The sequence below is a fragment of the Dendropsophus ebraccatus genome, chromosome 2, assembly GCF_027789765.1.
Source record: "Dendropsophus ebraccatus isolate aDenEbr1 chromosome 2, aDenEbr1.pat, whole genome shotgun sequence".
NCBI classification, from domain to species: domain Eukaryota; kingdom Metazoa; phylum Chordata; class Amphibia; order Anura; family Hylidae; genus Dendropsophus; species Dendropsophus ebraccatus.
In genome coordinates, this window is record NC_091455.1 from 201,226,927 (window position 1) to 201,248,838 (window position 21,912).

Below are 21,912 nucleotides of genomic sequence, written 5' to 3' on the forward strand. Positions count from 1 at the left end.
GAAACAGCACCTCTCATCAGTTTTGGTATTGAAGTGAATGGAGCTGAATTGTAATACCACATACAACCTGCTGTTTCTACAAGAGAGAAGCTATACTTATTCTAATCCTGGATAATCCCTTTAAGACAGAGTCCCTGTGCTACTAGTGATACATCTTTCCCATCACCTGATGTAACGCACTGACTGTATCTCCTCTCTGTGGCCAAAACCCTCACAAACAATAAAAAAATTTAAAAAAAATAAAGTCCTTTTGTGTACTTTTTTTTTTTTGTTGGTCATTCTTCCTGTGATGGACAAATGCTGCATTGGATTACATAGGAGAATGGTTTATTATAAAAGACTGTACATAAAATTTTAACAGGTTATATACAAATGAAAAAAAAAAAAATTCCAAATTTGAAAATAAAGGAACAATTACTTTATAGAGTTCATGTCGTATAACAAGAGAGCGTTAGAAGGAAAGGTTTTTTGTTTTTTTTTAGATCTTCAGATACAAACAATATTTCACAGCAAAGCTCTGCATCGAATACAAAACACCCCTCGAAATATCACTAAACCTAAATGTACGGGCTACCTGATAGAAAAAAGGGCTACCCCCCTATCCACAAATGTGTGTGTAAAGGAGCACAGAGGTGGCCTCATACCGAGGGACCCAGACGCCATCTTTTACAACAAAATGGCTGCTAACACTCGTGTGCGTAGATTTGTGAATCGCCATCGTACAAGATATCTGGTATTTCGGATTTAGACGTAGATGTTTCATAGCAGAACCTTGTCCCTTAAAATTGATCCAATGGTCTATAAAAAGTAGGGATAGGGGAAGTTTAGGGATCAATTTTTTTTTTTTTGGCGGTGACAATTTTTGTAAACCATTTCGATCATCATCCCTTTCAATTGGGAGCAAAGTGTATTTTCTAGATAATCGCATATCCTAAATGCTCTAGACCAGGGATGTCAAACTCAGCCCTTCAGCTGTTGCAAAACTACAATTCCCATCATGCCTGGACAGCCAAAGCTTTGCTTTGGCTGTCCAGGCATGATGGGAATTGTAGTTTTGCAACAGCAGGAGGGGTGAAAGTTCCCCATCCCTGCTCTAGAGATATTATATTAAGGGTGCGTTCACACCTACAGGATCCGCAGCAGATTTGATGCTGTGTTCAGTTATTTAAATGAAATCTGCTGCGGATCCGGTAAGTGTGAACGTACCCTAAAGGGGTAATTCAGGACCATTTTTTTTTCCCTTTAAGAACAGCACCACCCCTGTCCTCAGGTTGTGTGTGGTATTTCAACACATCTCCCTTCTGACTGCATTGCAATACCACACACAGGACAAGAGCGGTTCAGTCTCTGGAAGAAAGCAGCCATGTTTTTCTAATCCTGGATATCTCCTTTAAGGGAAGAAAAATAATCACTGAAACTTCCTTTTAGTACAGGTCATAGGGCAGACAGAGTAAATGCTAAACCAGCCCTACAATGTGAGGACCTCATGGTCCAGCTTTGTAGATCATAGTATGACATTGGAAGGAAATCTGGAAATCAAACTTTAAAGGGATATTCCAGGAAAAAATTTTTTAGTCATGCAGTTCTGACAATCTGACACAGTGCTCTCTGCTGCCACCTCTGCTTGTGGCAGGAACTGTCCGGAACAGAAGCAAATCTCTCCTGTTCTGGGTGATTCCCAACACAAAGGTGGCAGCAGGAAGCACTTGTGTCAGACTGTCAGGACCACATGACTTCATTCAGGGCAAACAGTAGCAGAAGGTTGAGGTTTTTTTTTTTTTTCTTTTTTTAAATATTAAATCTGTATAACTTTCTGGCACCAGTTGATTAGAAGATAATCTAGTTTTCTTCCCAGAATACCCCTTTAAATGTTTCCCCAATATACTTTTGATTTACCACATTGTGTCAACAGAGGAAGACCATAACAACAGGCGGTCCATTTAGGGAAGAAGGACGTCCGTCACACCAGACACCCCGCAAAGTCGTCTCAGGAAGACTTGGCCCTATCATGTATTGAATGGGCACCAAGACGAAGCTAGATGGAATTATTTGAGCAGATGACTCCTGTCCACCTTAAAGGGGTTATCCATTGCTACAAAAACATGGCCACTTTCTTCCAGAGACAGCACCGCTCTTGTCTCCAGTTGAGGTGTAGTTTGCAATTAAGCTCCATTCACTTCAATGGAGCAGAGTTACAGAACCTGCACCTAAACTGGAGACAAGAGCGGTGCTGTCTCTGGAAGAAAGTGGCCATGTTTTTGTAGCACTGGATAACCCCTTTAATGTGGTTATCCAGGGTTAAGAAAAACGTAGCTGCTTTCTTCCAGAAGCAGCGCCACTCTTGTCCTTAGGTTGGGTGTGGTATTGCAGGTTATTCCCATTGCATGAGCCCTAAATAAAGAATGTGAACAACCATGAGGACTCAGGTTACTTATCTGGCAAAGTGACCTTAAAGGGGTTATCCAGTGCTACAAAAAAAATGGCCACTTTCTTCCAGAGACAGCACCACTCTTGTTTTCAGCTTGGGCGGGGTTTTGCTGCTCTATTCCATTGAAGTGAATGGAGCTTAATTGCAAACCGCACCTGAACTGGAGAAAAGAGCCGTGTTGTCTCTGAAAGAAAGTGGCCATGTTTTTGTAGCACTGGATAACCCCTTTAAAACTCTGTCTCCCATGCCTGGTCTAAGATGCAACCCTTAATGGGATTCTTCTTACCTGCTGATATGTCCCTATAGCGTACGGGGAGCTGAGGTTGGGGTTTCTGACCTTCATCCTCGGCGGCATTTCTAGGCTATTAAGAGTTGAATCCATACGCTAATTACGTGTTTGATGCACTGGGGTTGGGACTACCACCCTCGGTCCACCCCAGCCAGCCTGTGCTGCTGATAGTTATTAGACGGGCGGACCGGATCGCTGCACCAACACCTAGTTAGCATAGCCATTACACTCCTAACAACTGCACCAAGGATGAAGGTAAGAAACTTCTCTTCATCCACATTCAGGAGATAGTGGAAGGTTTGATTCCCTTTAAAGTGTCACTGTTTAAATTTTTTTTTTGCAGAAGTACAGACGATTTTTAGAAACCTTGTATTTGGGTTTATTAGCCGGAAAATACATTTTTATCATGAAAAAGCAGTTTGAAGCTCTCCCCTGTCTTCTTGGTTCTCTATGGAGAGGGGAGGGGTGGAAGGAGATGAGGCACCAAAACAGGACAACAAAGAGTTAATTTACAGCTACATCACTATCTCCTCTGACAGTCAGCACTGACCTCTCAGACCTCTGAATACCAGCTTTCACACAGCTCCCACTGTGTAACCCTTTGTTCTTTCCTAGCGACTAATCTCCCTCTCCTCTCCATAGGTTAAACAGGACTCGACTGATGTAAAAGAGTCGAGATTTCCTAATGAGCAGTGGATGTGAGAGGGGGGAGGCTTTTTGAATGCAGATAATGGCATAGTTGCCTACTAAACCCAATAACAAAGTTTCTTAAAATCGCCTGCACTATTGATTCCTGCAAAAAGAAAAAAAAAACAACAGTGACGCAGTCAGTGACATTTGTGTCTCTTATCCACATCCATGGTACTGAAATACCATCCATCCTACATGCTGATCCACCCCAACCATGAAAGGTCACTGGATCACTAGTATTAGAGAACTTTCAAGGTTTTTTATTTTTTTTCCCCTTACTATCAAAATAACTACTCCCATCATCTATGAATGCCCAAAAATTGTAATTCATAAAGCAAAAAATTGGCAGTTCTGTTCAACATGATTCTGCAGGTATACAAAAGTCATCCCCCAAGCCTTATACAGTCATGTAATACTTCCTGGGTATAGCAATAAGAGGGGGGGGGGGTATACTAAAATGACACTTTAACACTTAATTGTAGCCTCTGTGATTCCCTCCTCCTGCCCCTCAGTGGTAGTATATAGAGTATAGATGGCTGCTGTTCTACTAGGTTTAAAGGGGCACTAGACTAGAGGGAAGCAGTAGTTACCCCATCTAGGAAGTCTACCATATCCTGCTGGGTAATTCCTCCTCACAACACTACTTTGTATATTAAGCCCCAGTCACTGGAGGGCAAGCTAACCTGAATATACATGGCGGCTGCCAGAGGAGGAAGTGGTGCCGTCTTGTGACATTTACACAATAGTTGAAGCATATAGAACAGTGTGGTAGGGGAACCTGCGACTCTCCAGCTGTAACAAAACTACTATTCCCATCATGCCTGGACAGCCAAAGCTTTAGCTGTCCAGGCATGATGGGAATTGTAGTTTTGCAACAGCTGGAGGGCCAAAGGTTCCCCACCCCTGGTACAGAATGAACATTAAAAGTTTAACCCTATATGGTCCAATTTCTTTTTAGGCTTCATTTGTGACCAGAGTTGAACAAATCTACAGGAAGATTCATCAAACCTGGATCTTAAATTTAAAAAGTTGTTCTGCTTCCAGGGTAGATTGACTAGATAGGGTACGTTCTGTTAGTCGTGGTATATACACTTTACAGTGACTCCTGGAGGGAAGGCCTGTCTCCTGGACACACAGCAGGATTTCCTTATAATAATCACAGTGTTCCCCAGTAATGAACTGTAAAAGCTGCTGAGGATATATAAGGGTTTACCTTCACTGCAGCGCCCCCACAGGGGAAATTAAGTATAGCACATTGCTTATTTAAAAAAAAAATAAAAAAAAAAAAATCAATCAATGGGCTATATGGAGGACCTTGCCCGTATGTGCACTACATAAAGAGGTGCCTCTCTGCTGACTAGCTAAGGGGATAACTGAGGAGAAACCTCCTATATGAGGAGAGTCAGTAGATGCCTTAATAACACTAAGTTGGTGCAATAGTATTTAACAAACAATCCCTCCAAATTTTTTATAAAAAAAAAAACAGCACCACTCACTCATGTGTGGTTTTTCAACTTAGTTACATTGAAGTGAATGGAAGAGAGTTGTAATAGCGCACACAACCTGAGGACAGATGTGGCGCTAGCTCTATTTTCTAACCCTGGATAACCCTCTTTCTCTGCAAGAGAGTGACTCACTGTTTCATATACATCAGACTCGCCAAGAACCATGAAATAAGTCAGGTGGTCTTCAGCCAATGGGTATGACGTTGTCTCCCCAAATGGATCCTAAGGTTACTGTTCAGTAAGAGAGCAGTCACACATTCAGAGCTTCTGGCATCATTACGCATGATGATGCCAGGAGTTCCGAAATCCGTTCTGTAACACGTCGTCCATTTTTACGGACCCCTTGCCTGCCCCCTAAATGCTACTCCGCACACTAGTTTAGGGTTATTAGGGCATATAAAGGAATAGTCACACTATACATTATAAACCGCAGTTGAGAACCCATAGGTTACTGCTACAGACTGTTAGTTACTCGTAGTCCTTTAAGATCTGTTCACATCTTCAGGTTTTCAACTGAAATTATGGATTTGGGAAAAAAAAATAATAATTCTTAGGCTATCCTCTAACTGCAATTAAAACCTGAACATGTGAACACACCAGGGGAAGGGAAAATTGGCTCTCTAGCTGTTGCAAAACTACAACTCCCATCATGCCTGGACAGGCATGATGGGAGTTGTAGTTTCGCAACCGCTGGAGAGTCAAGGGTTCCTACCCCTGGAACATACACTTACAGTCACTGTATTGGTAAAACGCATCTAGGATGGTAAACCCTATTAGTTACATTGGCACAATAGCGGCCGGCCCCATTAGAATTGGGGGGGGTACTTGCCGAGTCAATAGGCGGCTATGATACAGTATTAACACGATAGTCAGCAGTAGTATTTCCCTTTGTCTTCTTCCCCTTTACTACAGGATGGGAGGCATGGGCACCAGGTTAGTGCAAGGAGAGGAGTTTTGGGATTTTCACTACTATCTTAAATAGATTCTGGGGAAATTAAAGAAAGGAATGGGGGGGGGGGGGGGGATGTCTAAACGCACATATATATACATTTTACAACATCGCATTGAACATCACATAATCTCTTACATGCCGCACAATTACAACCCACCCATGTGAAAACTGCAGAAATGGAATCTCCCACCGACCTCGGGTAAAGGCGGCGGGTGCTGCCGTGCCCACAAGTAAAGCGTTTAGTCAGTAAAAAAATCAATGATTACATTGCAGAGCTAAAAGTAACAACAAAAAAAAAAAAAAAGATTAAAGATTAAACTTTTTGTAGGCCTGGCCGCCGAGCCTGGATCAGTAGGCTGTGCCAAGATCAAGAGTGGTCTCGTATGGAGGGGCCATGCCGCCCGATCACATGACAGTAGTTAATATCCAATAGTAATACAAAATGAGCTCATATCAAAAGGTCCAAACGCTTACACGTATGATCAAAGTAACATCCAACCGTGTTTAAGACATGCAGTGATGGCAGCGCGCCGCTGAGCTGTATACATACAGTTTATTAGAGACAGAATAAAACCAGGTATCATTTCCAAATATTAAAATAAAAAAAATTAAATATCCAGAAGTGTCGACAGGATTTCCTCTTCCTGTGCTACATTCCAGAGGAATTGTGCCATTAGGTAACACTTATATATATAGTCCATGATGTGGCTCCAAAAAAAAAAAAAAAAATGGCCACTCACATGAAAATTGAGCTGTGTGTTGAAGATTGGCGTAGTCGTAGTCAGGATGGCCAGCGCAGAGTTGAAGCAGTACAAGTTACAAAATACAGATTACAACCAGTAGTTACACAGATAGACAATTTTTTTTTTTTTTCCCCAATTTTTTTTTTTTTTGTTTTTTTATACCGGATTCGGAAGCATTGCAGATTTTAAAAAAATATTTCGGTACATAAAGTTTTTTTGTTGTTGTTTTTGTTGTATGCATGCTTTAAAAACAATTAAAATTTTTAATATTAAAGAATGAGCAGGTATCTAGAAGGCAATACAACCAGCAGTAGCATCGAGTCGGAGTCCAATGTTTATATGGTAGCCTAACGTAGTGTTAGTTTTCATGCTGCACATGTCGGTGGCACGGGATGACTGGTCGATGGATGGTACGCGCTATACCTTACTTCCCCATGATAAAGTACTGATCTGAAAATTAAAAAAAAAACGCCATAGGACTACACAGGCGGAAACTGGCGCCAGCTTTGTTAGGTCCGTCAACCGATTGGTCTTGAGGCATTTGGGTAAATGGATTAAGTCTAAACCCTTTTGGTGCAAGAGGTGGTCTCCGGCACAAAATGGGTAAGAAGAAAAAAAAGCCACAGCTTTATATGTATGAAGACATTATTTTTTTTAAACTTAAAATATAAAATCAGATTAGACTTAGTACTGGATTTAGGAGGGGAGGGGAAAAAAAAAAAAATAGGTAAAACGTTAATCCGCATAGTGCATGATTGTTTCCACGTAATTTCCAGGGAAGAGGCCGGTGACTCCGTTGGAGACCCCTTCATACCAGCCGTCGTCATTCTTCTTGATGACGTAGATTATTGATCCCTCCATGAACGACAGCTCGTCGTCTTTGTCCTTTGAGTAGTCATAAATGGCAACAACTAGAGAGAACATAACAGGGTGAGAATACGGATGCAAAAAAACGCCATCGCATTGCGCTTCTGTGAAACGGATGGAAAGATTTCAGATGCTTGAACGCAGTTTTAGGCTATGTTCCCACTACGTAAAATAACAGCCGTTGTCCTACTACGGTCGTTGTTTTGAGGTTCCCTATAATGACTGCAATGCAATGTAACTACAGCCGTTGAATTCACATTACGTATCAGATAACGGCCGTTGTTTATACGGTTCTGTGAAAAATGAACATGTCAATTATTTCCGTCCGGTTATACTGCAACAACGGCCGTGGATTTCAATGCATACGCGAATGTAAAACTTATATCTGCCGAATTAAACTTAATTTTGATGTAAAAAAAAAAGTGGTTTCTCGGGCTGGGCGCAGTATTTAAAATAAATGACCCGTTTCATCCAGTTTATAAACATGCTAGGAATCAAAATTAAACAACGGCCGTAGTTTCACGACTAGCCCGTACGATCATAATTCTACGGCCATAGTTTTGGTTGCAAAAGGCCGGCCGGTGAAAACATTTTACATACTGTGAACATAGCCTAAAAATGGTTGCCTTATAGGAAAGATTGAGCTGTTCCTATCAGCCAGAGTGGAAAAAAGACCCCAAAACAATGGCTGGCACCATTCATTAAAGGGGTTATCCAGCGCTACAAAAACATGGCCACTTTTCCCCCTACTGTTGTCTCCAGTTCAGGTGCAGTTTGCAATTAAGCTCCATTTACTTCAATAGAACTGAGTTTCAAAATCCCACCCAATCTGGAGACAACAGTAGGGGGAAAGTGGCCATGTTTTAGTAGCGCTGGATAACCCCTTTAATATTACACCCATGTAGTTCCACATTTCACCTGTAGTGGCCACTGCAGGGGAAACAATCAGGTCTCAGCAAATCACTCAATGGCAATCAGCTGATCGTTTACATTTAACCCCTTCATGAACCCGAACGCTCGGCAGCAGATTCCCGCTGTCTGCCCGCTCCGTGGAGCGGGCGGATCCAGCGGGAGTAACGCCTGGAAAACTGGGATACAGCCTATGGCTATGGCTGTATCCCAGTTTTCAAGGCGGTCCTCCCGCTGGATCCGCCCGATCCGTGGGCAGACAGCGGGAATCATTACAGAGGGTTCGGGTTCGTACGAACCCAAACCGAACCAAACTCTGTTCGGACCATCCTTATTCGCAAAGCACGGGCCCCTTGATTTGTTGTACCGTGTAAAGGCATCAGCAAAATCGGAGCTCGTTTGTGGCCCTTGGTGTCACTTACCTTTTTCAATATAAGACTTGGGAGCCCATATTGGATCCCCATCTGCGTACGGGTCACTGTATTGGACCACAGCAGCTTCTTCTTCCTCATAGTCTACAGGGGGTGGCGGTGGGGGCGGAGGAGAGTCATCGAACATTGGAATCTCATCAGGCGGGGGCGGAGGTGGTGGTGTAGGACTATCAGCAACTTGAGAAGAAATGAGTAACACATATATAAAGTCTGTAGAACTCCACCATACAAGACACTACCTGTATTACTCTAATGTATGGGGAATAGGTACAAAGTGTATGAAAAAAACTTCGGGTTCTAGTAGCAAGCTAAAGACCGATAGAAAAACAACTGAACCTCTGATATATTACAACATATAAATTTTATTAGTTAAAATCACATACAAATAACGAAATAATCAATAAATAAATACACAATGAATCATGGCTGACAGAATAGTTAAAAATGACAAACATACAATGAGGGGGCTGCTGCAGATGGACACTAGTGACTAAATAAGTAAATAAATTAATAAATCAGTAAATGATTTAGGTAAAAAAGGTAGACTAGAGTGCTAAATACAGTACCTAGAAATCTATGTGTAGATGCTATATAATAAATACACCATAAAGGCGCAATAGATAAATAAATGACACACGTGTCTTAATTAATGCAAAAATAAATAAATAAATAAGTGAATAGATTAATAAATGCAGTGTCATACCATAAATAGTAAAAATCAGAGTGTCCACCGGCGGCCCCCACCCCAACGCACGTTTCGGCGTAGCCTTTTTCAAGGCTACGCCGAAACGTGCGTTGGGGTGGGGGCCGCCGGTGGACACTCTGATTTTTACTATTTATGGTATGACACTGCATTTATTAATCTATTCACTTATTTATTTATTTATTTTTGCATTAATTAAGACACGTGTGTCATTTATTTATCTATTGCGCCTTTATGGTGTATTTATTATATAGCATCTACACATAGATTTCTAGGTACTGTATTTAGCACTCTAGTCTACCTTTTTTACCTAAATCATTTACTGATTTATTAATTTATTTACTTATTTAGTCACTAGTGTCCATCTGCAGCAGCCCCCTCATTGTATGTTTGTCATTTTTAACTATTCTGTCAGCCATGATTCATTGTGTATTTATTTATTGATTATTTCGTTATTTGTATGTGATTTTAACTAATAAAATTTATATGTTGTAATATATCAGAGGTTCAGTTGTTTTTCTATCGGTCTTTTGAGAAGAAATGAGGTATAAGAGTCCATTAGGTGCATGCCAAACAAACCATGGTTCAACCCTTTTACTACGATAGTCTTTAAGACCAAAAAATTATACATACATACACACATATATATATTCCTGAATTGGGTTTAAAACCTTGAAATATGTCACTAGAGCGGTATTACTGTATACAGATGAGCATGCATTAGAGAGATCATGCATCAGCCATGGCAAATAAGCATCTTGTTGGACCCCCAATTTTTGCTCATCTTCTATGCCACAGGTCTAAACACCTCCAAATTCCAACTCAACACTTATACTGTAATATATTAGCTACTTTTTTGAACCAATCTGACCTGGTCACAGGGGTCAATAAACATCCAAAACACACAAAGACATCATCCTACTAAAACACATAGCAATAAGACAACACCATAAACACTGGCACTGACTGGTTTAGTGGTGGGTGTATGTGTGTCTGTTTAGTAGAACTTTAAAGTTAGATCATTTGAAAAAAAAATTATAATATTTGATAAGAAATTAACTCTGCAGTAAGTGAACGAATGGAGCAGCTTCCCTTTTCTCTCTCACAGCAGGAAATCCCAGCATGCTCTGAAGCACCACGTGGAATGTGGCGTTACGAACAGGCTGCCTTACATATAACCTGGTGTCTCTTTATTAGAGTATGTAGAAAGCTATAGTCACGTTTGGGCAAAATAAATTAGGATCTGTTACATTACGGGTACAAAATAGTAGTGTCACCAATTCATCTACATTAATGCCACCTTAATCTAATGTCCTTCATACCCAATCTTATAAAGTTACATTTAAAAAAAATAAAGATTATAAATTTAAAGCAGATTTCCATTCAATGTGTAACATTGGCCATAAACAAGTAAATTAAAAGTTGGTGCTATTAGCCAAAAAAAAAATTTGGACAATTTTTTTTTCCTGTCTTGTTGTGGCGCTATTATTCAAAAGGTGAAAACAAAGTGCAGCCATATTGTTTTTCAATTCTGGATTAGCTTCTCAGAAACGTATTCAAATCACCCTGAAAATCGGTTTCTGGGGAGTTAACAGGAAGTGCCATCGTAATGGCTGTTGTCACTTGTTCCAAAATGGCTGCCTCAACAATGCAGAAAATGTCAATTTGTGTTACTCTGTTTAACGTCGGATTTACTGATACATGGACAATTTTTACATTTGGAGGGTAAATCCACTTTAAGAGCGCTTACATAAGGCCAGATACCATGCAGATTTATATATAATTAAAAAAAATAAAAAAGCGCCAAGTGAAATTTTAAAGTCTGTTACTTTAAGAAAATTAAAAATATATATTTATTTATTTATTAAACACACAAATATATATATATATTTATATTTTTTTTTACAGACAAAAATTGTGATAATTTCACTGATCATTAGATCTAATAGAAGCACAAGGCTGAGCGTTTCTCTCTCTTGCTTACTACTGGAGATGTCTCCATTTTAAGTCTATGGGTCTATGGACATGGCAGCTAGCTTGGAGAGAAGCCATCATATTCCCAATAAACGTTTGAGCACTAAACACTCAGCCCTCAACCGATCAAAACTTTTGACTTGTCAAAATTTTTCTCTTAAAAGTGACAGGGACACTTAAACCCCAAATGGCGAAAGCGCTACCGGCAGCCATGTTGCTTAGCCATGCAGAGAGTGAGGCTTGGTGCTCCTTAGCAGCGAGTGGAAGGACTTACTGTTTTCTTGCACCCTGGCCACGAAGCCTGTGAGAGGTATCTGTGGAGTCAATTGAGGCATTGGGGGAGGGGGAGAAGCGATAGAAACTGGAAGCGGCAACATCACAGGGGGGAGGAACGGAAAACAGGTGAGGAAAGAAAAGACAAACAGGCGGCAGTCAGTAAAACAAGGACCAAAAGCAGCAACATATCTACAAAATTACATAAAAGAAAAAAAAGAAAAAAAAACACTGGTGCACATTGTAAGGAAGCGCCAAAATTTCGGTGCAGTTTGTGAAAATTATGACAGTGAATTAGGCGACATTGTCAATGAAAACTGAAGCAAAGCAGATAATGACCAACAGATTAAAAAAAAATTGGAAATTTTTGAACTGCCCATAATCCAATATGGCTTCCACTTCCCCCACCAGACATAAAATCAATCAAGTAAATGGTTCTGTGAATTTTTAAATACTGAACTTCAGTCTTCATTGAAAGAACTAAATTATTAAAAAAAAAAAAAAAAAAAAAAAATTGTGAGCGGTTTACTTCTATTACTGGATTGTAAAATTCACCAATACCACAGATTTGCATCTTTCTAAAGGGATGCAGTACCTCCTTATGACCAGCAGATGTCGCCATTGTTATTAAATACAAACGGCGTCCAGCATCACGGTAAGTGGACTATAAGAAAGGCGCAGTACAAGACGCGGGTGACCTAACAGCAATGGAAGCCGCACTGGGATTAACTGCGGACCGGCAAATAAAACATTTCCTTCTTGTTATGCAACTGTAAATGTGCAGACGATACGTCACAGGCCTGGTCATACCGTTTATTAGTATAGCCAATAGTGCGAATATATTTCAGTACCGATCATAGTCAGCCATTTAAATTTAATTATAGGAAAAAAGGGAGTCACCAAAAAAAACAAGGCTTAGGTCTGTAATGGGGCGTTTTACTATAAAAATAACGTAATAATGGTGTAATATATATATATATATATATATATATATATATATATATATATAATACCATTATTACGTTATTTTTACATGAAAATATAAAAATGGTCAGGAAATTCTCATGTAATAGTGAGGTTCCTCATATCATGACCAGAGTGGTTACAAAGAGTGTCCCTAACTCGGGAGGACCTGTCCTGTCCTGCATTACTCACACAACTCACTGAGGTGAACAGGAACAGTGTAATACTTCATTTCGCCTGTGATGGCGCTGTAGGGAAACTGAACACTTACTGCCAAGGTTTCCCCACAGACCACAGCTGATGGACCCTATGGCACTATAGAGGAGGTTTATCGTAAATCGTATAATAGGATTAACTCTGTTGCCTATAGCAACCAATCACAGTCCAGCTTTCATTTCTTGCATTTCTCTGGTAAAAGGAAAGCTGAGATTGGTTGCTATGAGCAACAAAGAGAATCTTCCTATAAGAAATGGCGCCATCTATGGACCAATCTCTTGAGAACCCATTACACCGGACCTATGTGAGCCTGGCCTAATAACGTCACACTATACATTATACATCAAATATAAAACAGATGACACTTTACATAGCACACGTATGCCGACAAACACTGCACATAGCATGACGACTGGGGGGAACAAATGAACGGGTTTGTAAATAATCGGTGAGGGTCCGTGAGCTCGGCCCACTACTGGTTCCCGGCAATAAGGATCCTTGGTATCATTTCAGTCGGTAGGTTGTATGACTACTTTAAGAGACCGCCATCTAACCCCATAGAAAAAAAAACTCACAGCTGATCCGGCAGCGGGTGTAGTGACAGGTACCCTTTAAGTTGGGACTTGTATCAAAGCTCATGGACTCCCAACGATGCCCTCTCCGAACATACTGCTGGAGGGGTTGTATGAGATCCTAGAAACAGTGACTCTGGTCTACTGGCTGTGTGAGTTATTATAACTCACCCCTATTTAATTGTGAGCTGCATTACCAGACACAGCCTGCAGACAAGAGTGGTGCTGTTTCTTTATGTTCACTAGGCATTTAATTATTCTGAGGCTTATAAAACTAGTAGACAATGAGTCCATTGCCGCAGCTAGGAGAGGCACCAGCAAAATGAATGGAACCTGGAGGGAAATAACCAATAAATTACTCATTATGTAAAAGAACGGCCCAATCTTACTTGAGTTTTGAGAATACAGCGGCCCGCCATTGATGTGAGGTTGACCAGAGAACTGGGAGGTGACAGAGGGCGTCCGCCTGTATCCCCCAGAAGAAGCAGTAGACGTGGTAGAGTTGTGCCGAGAGATCTGCCTTGCCATTGAGCCAAACTGGGAGCCGGGAGCTGGGCCACCACCAACTGCAAAGAATCAGCCGAGAAGAAGCCCGCGAGGAGCTGGATTATTACTCTTATTCATAGTACGGAGGACAGTAACCACTCAGCCTCAAAACAGCAGCACAGGAATGTGCAGAGTCAGCGCGAAGTGCGGCAGGTACAGGAAGTGAGGCCGGACTGCGGTTCTGCTCCGTATGACGCCATCTGCCGGACATCATAAGCGAGTGAACCGCCGCCCTGCACAAGAGTCACTCATAGATTATTAGAGCAATGTCGTCACAGTTCACAGGGCGCCAACTTTGCTTCATGCACCACATGTGTCACAATGTAAGATCAGACCAGACTTTGCATGTGGGCGCCATGTTTTGAGGATGCTCGGGCATGCAACGGCTCATAGTAGAACAGGTACGTGAACAATAGGACACACTGGGAATGATCACCTAAGACGGAACCAGAGTCTGAACTTCAAAGAAAATAAAAAAATAAAAGTGGACATTTAAAATTTTCCATTTTTTATTATTTTTTTTAAACTATTGGAAGAAATGGAGCGCCTACGAAGCCCCTGATTTTAACCTTCTACACTGGGGGGTGTCCTGTCTGTCAAAAATGAAGATCAGACATCCATTAAACATGCCACATGTTTCCGTTACTTTGAAAGAGGTCGCCTTAAAGTGTCCCTGTCACTTTAACCCGTCAAAGGAGTTATATTTTACTATGCTGTGAGGGAGATGTCAGGGACACATACTTACCTGTCCTGCTTTGCTGCCATTACCACACCTCAGGCCACCTGCGATTTCAAAAACATGTGTCGACCTCCTGTTCCCGACGGAAATAGAAGCTCAGTATAACCAGTGTAGAGTCTATACTAAGTTTCCATTTACGGTGGGAACGGTACATCACCACGTTTTGAAATCACTGTTGTGGGCCCAGAAGCTGGCAACGGCAGTGGAGCAGGACAGGTAAGTATGTGTTCCTGACAAACTATACTGTGCTATGCTGCAGGGGCAATAACTTTATCCCAACCCCTTTAATGATCACTTTTTTTTAATTTTATTTTCTGTTTTTGCCATTCTTTGATTTCCTCTATTCAATGTGGCTGTATGAAGACAGAAATTGTACCTTTTTTGGTGTAGTTTATATAATTATTTCTTTTTTCAATCTTTTTTTGCCAAAAATTTTGGTACCCAATATTTAACATATGCAATAAAAAAAAATTGGAAAAAAAAAATAAAAAAATCTGTTTTTCCTACTTTCTTCACTTTAAATTTTCCTATAGTTTTTTTTTTTTTTTTAGCCCCAGTGAGGGATTACGAATTTATAGCTTTGCTTCATAGTTACACTCCTGTATGTACACATTATTACCCTGACACCAAGACACAGGCTGCTGCTGGGGCTACACATACCGCGCCCTGGCAGCAGGCACACCCAACAGACTGCCCTATGGTCCTTTCTAGGTCTCCAGGGCTGACTGTGGAGCGATTCCCCGCTGTGACCCAATCCTCTTTGATCATGCCCCAATCACACACCGCAGCACTCAGTGGGTTAAACGGACAGGATTGGAGACAACACTCCCCATGTGAAAGATCCTTTTCATGAGGTTCGATTAACTTGAATACAGCGGATCATCCCTAGTATCAGACAGTTGGCTACCCGTGCAAAAATTACTCTGAAAAGGCCACACGATAGTTGCGATGAATTCGATAAACTATAAAATATAAAAAACAGACTCTGGTTGTCGCTTTTCGGTAACCATTCCCATTACAGAGCATTGTATATAGCACTAAATATACAAATGGAGCACGGTATCTAATCCATCACCAGGAAATTAGGACATCTGGAATTAGCTGTTTTAGAGTCATGCAGAATAAATTATTTCTCCGCTGGATGAATGAAAAACATCTTGAACGCTTTCCTTCTTGCCAGGTTCCCGACATGTTTCACACATTATCACTATGAGAGAAGAGGAGGATTTCCTCGCCATATGCTATGGCAACTACCGGGCTCTATAAGAATAGTCTGACGCCATGGAGTGTGATTTGTGATGTAGCGGTGCGATAGACGCGCCGCCGCTGCCGGTGATGCCGTTGTCGGCAATGCTCGGGAGGAACGCTGACAGCAGGGAAAGTCTACAAGACGTTTTGCAAAGCCTCTAAAGTGAAATGTGATTTACAGAAAAGTCCTTGGACAAGAACCTTAAGAGAGTGATAAAGCGAGACGGTGGTGAGCGGTTATATATCCTATCCCCGAGGGCACAAGGACTCTGCCGGGAACATACCACACCATAAATGTACATGCAGTGCCATGTTCTCATCCTATACAGGAACCATAGGCCGCAGGGGACTCTGTATTCTGCATCTCAGATCCATTTGTAGTGCACTAAAACTTCTGCGCATGTAGTTTTTAAAGGGGTACTCCGGTGGGGGGGGGAATTAAAATCAACTGGTTTCAGAAAGTTATATAGATTTGTAATTTACTTCAAGTTAAAAATCTCCAGTCTTCTAGTACTTATCAGCTGCTGTATGTCCTGCAGGGGTGGTATATTCTTTCCAGTCTGACACAGTGCTCTCTGCTGCCACCTCTGTCCATGTCAGGAACTGTCCAGAGCAGGAGAGGTTTCCCTATGGGGATTTGTTACTGCTCTAGAAAGAGGTGGCAGCAGAAAGCACTGTGTCAGACTTCCTGCAGGACATACAGCAGCTGATAAGTACTGGAAGGCTGGATTTTTAGATAGCAGTAACTTACAAATCTATATAACTATATGATACCAGCTGATTTGAAAACATTTTTTTCTTCTTCTCTGGACTACCCCTTTAAAACCCTTAGAGACAAAATTGCGCCCAAAAATCCACAGCAAGCTCATGCTGTTGCTGAAGATTTTCACCATTAACGATGCACAATCTATCAAAGCTTTTGATTGGTCGGGGTTTGGGTGATTAGACCTCCACTGACTATTAGAGAACGGGCTGAGAGAAGCCTACAGCTAAGCACTTCACTTAGCAGGATACGGGCCTATTATAAATCAATGGAGCTTGTATTATACAGTGAGTAAGGCGCTCAGCCACGTGCTTCTCCCTAACAATCGGAGAGGGTCTGAACACTCCAGAAAAGTGTCAAGAGTGGAACACTTTAAACAAGGGATGGGGAACCTTCGGCCCTCCAGTTGTAGCAAAACTACAATTCACATCATCCCTCGACAACCAAAGCCTAGGCATGATGGGAGGGTGGAAGGTTACTTATCCATGAATTACATCAGGAATGGGGAACCTTCGGCCCTCCAGCTGTTGCAAAACTACAACTCCCATCATGCCTGGAAAGCCTTTGGCTGTCCAGGCATGATGGGAATTGTAGTTTTGAACAGCTGGAGGGATGAAGGTTTCCCATTCCTGCTTTAAACCATACCTGTGACAACGCCAAGTCACTGTGTAGTCAGGGGGGAGGGGCGGGTCATAGAAAAATAAAGATGGTCTAAGCACATGCTTGATACAGAGTAGTTTTTGTCCCATAAACCCCCTACTTGTATTCCTATAAGCTGCATGAGATAAATGAAGCACGAGGCGGTCCTTATATAGAGACATGCATCAGAAGCCAGGCATCACTAGACGCATCATCAGGATGGGTGAGGACACAGATAGGGGACACCTGCTTGGTGCACATATACAGGGTAACACAGATGGTTGTGGTATTCAGCCAAAACACTAACTTGACTTCACTTCAGAGGCTTTTTTTACACCGAATGACAATTACATGGATTAGAGACATGATAAGTCGTGTGAGTCACCTATGGATCATTAAACACCAGGAAATGAATCTACAATCATTGGTAACACCTTGAAACCACCATGGATTAATGTAGAAAGGCACCCAGACTCCATGTTGTAGAGGTCTCACCTGGAGGAGGGGGTGGAGGTGGTGGCGGTGGAGGAGGTGGTGGTGAAGGTGTGGGACCACCAGAGACACCTGGGGGAGTTCGGGTAGTGAAATAATGTGGATTGTCAGAACAGACAGCTGGTAAAGTGACGCTTTTGTAGACTCAACACATGATAGGCAATAATATGATCAATGATATACTGAATCCGGACACAGAATTTCCTAATGTAGAGAGTGTGAGGTCGGCCATACACCATACAATTCTAGGTAAGAGTGGAGTTGGATCTGAGACATTATACCTATACAAGACATTACCACCAACAGGAGGGCACATGGGACATCCCTGGGGTCAAAAGGCAATCTAAAGTTTTACTTAAAAGGGGTTATCCAGCGCTACAAAAACATGGCCACTTTTCCCCCCTCTTGTCTCCAGTTCATGTGTGGTTTGCAATTAAGCTCCATTTACTTCAATGGAACTGAGTTTAAAACCCCACCCAATCTGGAGATAAGAGAGGGGGAAAAGTGGCCATGTTTTTGTAGCGCTGGATAACCCCTATAAATAGAAAAAAAATTGTACTTTGCCATCTTCCACAGTGCCATAGACTTTGAACCAAGCGGTAGTGCACAGACTTGACCACCACTTTATTTAAAGAGGTATTCCACTCAAACATAACTCTTCTAAAATTTCCTTCCATACTTTATTATTTATTCCATCTCCTTTCCCCAGTTCTGAGCTGCTGCTTTCTGCTGAAGACAAAAAAAAAAAATCTGTGTGTGAGCTTTTCTCTCTGTCTCCCCCTCCTCCCCCCTCCCTTCTGAGACGGCTGATATAAACAAGTCCCTGACTGGATTGATCTGCAACTCTGTAGCTTCTCTGTCATAATGGAAAGGTTAATCACAGCTAATTTAAACTCAGATTAACAAAGAAGCTACAATGTTGAGGATAAAACCAGTCAGGGACTTGTTTACATCAGCCGTCTCAGAAGGGAGGGGGAGGGAGAGACTGAGAGAAAAGCTCACACACAGATTTTTGTCTCTTTAGCAGATAGCAGAAGCTAAGAACTGGGGAAAGGAGATGGAATAAATAATAAAAAGTATGAAAGGAAATTTTAGTCTCACCATGGCCAGCACCAACATATTAAAAGTTATGTTTGAGTGGAATACCCCTTCAACTGGGGACACATAGGACCCTAAGTGGTCACAGCCTCATGGATAATACCAGTATCACCTATCTCGGGAAAAACTACTTTCAGTGATAGCCCTATGGTACTGCAAGAGATCAAATTATATTATATACCGTATAGTTATATTCCTGTATATTATACGTGTTCCCTGCCCTTTTGAGGAAGAGAAAAGGGCTGTACCTGTTCTTTCCTGGAAAGTGTAATAGTCTATCAAACTATCAGATCCTCTTCCAGACTTCTGAAATATTGTAATGTGCATGGCCGTAATAAGAGACATCTATGACTATATATAGTGGAATGTGTGTGTGTATACGCCAGATATATCCCATAGTCACTCCTGGGAATTAATTGCTCCACAGATAACTTGTGGCCCCATCACCCTCTGTGCCAGCCGACACCCTCTAAGGGACTCTCTCCCTGACAGCCGACGCAGCCACTATGACTATACTAAGGAATGAGATAAATCCTTCAAGCTGCCTGAGGGTGGGACAAAGACAACCAAAATCTCTGCCCCCTACGCTAAGGGTACTATTACATGGCCCGATAACTGTAAATGAGCTGTAGCTCTTGCTTAAACTGCATACATTACCTATCCATGCTCCAGGGATCCTCCTGCGCTCTGCTTCTCCCCCGGTCCCACGCGCTGCAGCTTCAGAGCGGCCTGTCTTAGCTGAGCCAATCACTCGCCCTGGACCATGGATAGGTAATGTATGCAGTTTGCAAATAGTCAGCTGCGGACCGCGCACTGCTATTACAAGTAGCGACGCACGGTTGGCGTCCGACAATTATAGGTCCAAACCTAGATCAACGATCAGATTGTCGTCATCGGCTGATCATTGTGTTTATTACACGGAACGATAATCGTCCTGATAGGGCAGTACTATAAATACTTCTAAACTTTTTTGGGTATTCCACTATGTTTTTGAACCCACTAAATCCCCCTACTAAATAGTCCCCGATCAGACCATGAGTGGTCTCCATAGCATTAGCATCCAATGCTACCACCTGATCTATGACTGTAAAATATCCATCATATCACAGTATGCACCAAGGTTCCCAAATGACTACGACTACAGATGTGCGAGTTTATAAAAGTTCATTCTCGGCACTCACCATAATGCTTCATAATTTGTATTGTAGAAAAAAAAGTCCATCACAAAATACAGTCTCCAAAAAAAGTCTCTAGTTGAGGAAGGCTTGACGCCGAAACGTCGTCTTGCCGTTGTATTTTCTGATTGACTTATTTCTACAATAAAAATTATGAAGCATTATGGCGAGTGCCGAGAATGAACTTTTATATCATCGTTGGAATTTTTTCTTACTGCGAGCACCACACAGAAGTGCCGCCTAAAAGACTTTTTCCTACAGATGTGTGAGTAGCCTGTCCTAAAGCTGGATCCATCTATCCCTAAGCCTCTGGCAGGTTCGGTCTTGTAGAGGCTCCACAAATGTATAAAAATTCCTGCAAAAATATTCAGAAATTACCAAAGTCCCGATCCAATCACTGTTCTGCTGATGGTGTCCATGTTCCCTGCATTGGCTTTCCTTGACGTTTGTGTAGTGTAACACATTAAGCTACCGGATACCGTACAGATGGAGCACAGCGAACGTGACGGAAACAGAGTCCGGCTTACCTTGCCCAATAGTTGGAGGTGAAGGTGTTGGCACGGCTATAGGAATGCCAATGCTGCTGCTGCCGCTGTTTTCTCGACTCCCGCTGCCACCGCTGCTTCCACTGTTGATATAGAGGTTTTACACTTATTTCTTATTATTTACAAGTCTCTATGTCTGTTTATGGCAGAATTCAGAAGGAGAGCGCTCCCGTAAGGCGGTAACGGCACGCTATGACTCGCCATATTAAATCGAGCGTGATGCCCTATGGCGCCGCGCCTCCTGGGCCCAGTCTTCTGCGAGTTACATAAAGCAGATACAATGTTTTATTTATAGGGTTGCATGTCTAAAACCATTGTCCCGGTCTGATGGCGCACGTTAAGGTTTCCAGTCCATGACACCGAGCAGATATTATAGTAGTTGATGGGAGTGGGAACAAAGTGAATTAGAATTTTATTTATAGCTTATTTACAGGGGTTGTTCAACATTTTTTCATCTTTCAAATCAACTGGTGCCAGAGATATGTAATTTACTTCTATTTAAAAAAAAAAATAATCCAGTTTTCCAGTACTTATCAGCTGCTGTATGTCCTGCAGGAAGTGGTGTATTCTTTCCAGTCTGACAGAGCTCTCTGCTGCAATCTGGAACTGTCCATAGCAGGAGAGGTTTTCTATGGGGATTTGCTCCTGCTCTGGACAGTTCCTGACATGGACAGAGGTGGCAGCAGAGGGCACTGTGTCAGACTGGAAAGAAAACACCACTTCCTGAAGAGCATACAGCAGCTGACAAGTACTGGAATACTTGAGTTATTTTTAGTAGAAGTAAATTACCAGTCTCTGGCACTAGTGTATTTTAAAGAGAAAAAAAAAATGTAAACCCCTTTTAATGACACTGAAAATCCCCTTTAACCCCTTCATGACCAAGCAATTTTCCTAATTTTTTTTTTGTCACCTTCAAAGTGCCATAACCTTGTCATTTTATATATGAGCTTGTTTTTTGTTTGTTTTTTATGCAGGACAAGTTGTACTTTCTACCGACACCATCTTTACATATAGTTCAGTTGGTTACGGATGTGGTGATACTAAATATGTTTAATAAAGCAGGACAGATCTTGGATTAAAAGCAGCTATCTGAAGGTACAAGTGGTTTGGGGGGGGGGGGGGGGTCAGATTGTGGGTACAGAGTCGATTTAA

General features: G+C 41.8%; 1 protein-coding gene across 7 annotated transcripts in view; it reads right to left on the reverse strand.

The window, feature by feature from the left end:
* Positions 1-6,398: 6,398 nt before the first annotated feature.
* The window catches only part of ABI1 (abl interactor 1), a 54,485-nt gene continuing 38,971 nt past the window's right edge, over positions 6,399-21,912 (reverse strand). For 2 of the 7 annotated variants that reach the window (XM_069959112.1, XM_069959113.1), the window contains 6 exons: positions 20,743-20,843; positions 17,946-18,014; positions 13,905-14,081; positions 11,766-11,852; positions 8,806-8,991; positions 6,399-7,518 (listed from right to left, as the gene is read on the reverse strand). In XM_069959112.1, the coding sequence (XP_069815213.1) occupies positions 7,343-7,518; positions 8,806-8,991; positions 11,766-11,852; positions 13,905-14,081; positions 17,946-18,014; positions 20,743-20,843 (796 nt within the window). In that variant the 3' untranslated portion in view covers positions 6,399-7,342. The remainder of the gene's footprint in view (positions 7,519-8,805; positions 8,992-11,765; positions 11,853-13,904; positions 14,082-17,945; positions 18,015-20,742; positions 20,844-21,912) is intronic. The other 5 variants (XM_069959108.1, XM_069959107.1, XM_069959111.1 and 2 more) reach the window with 3 other exon arrangements.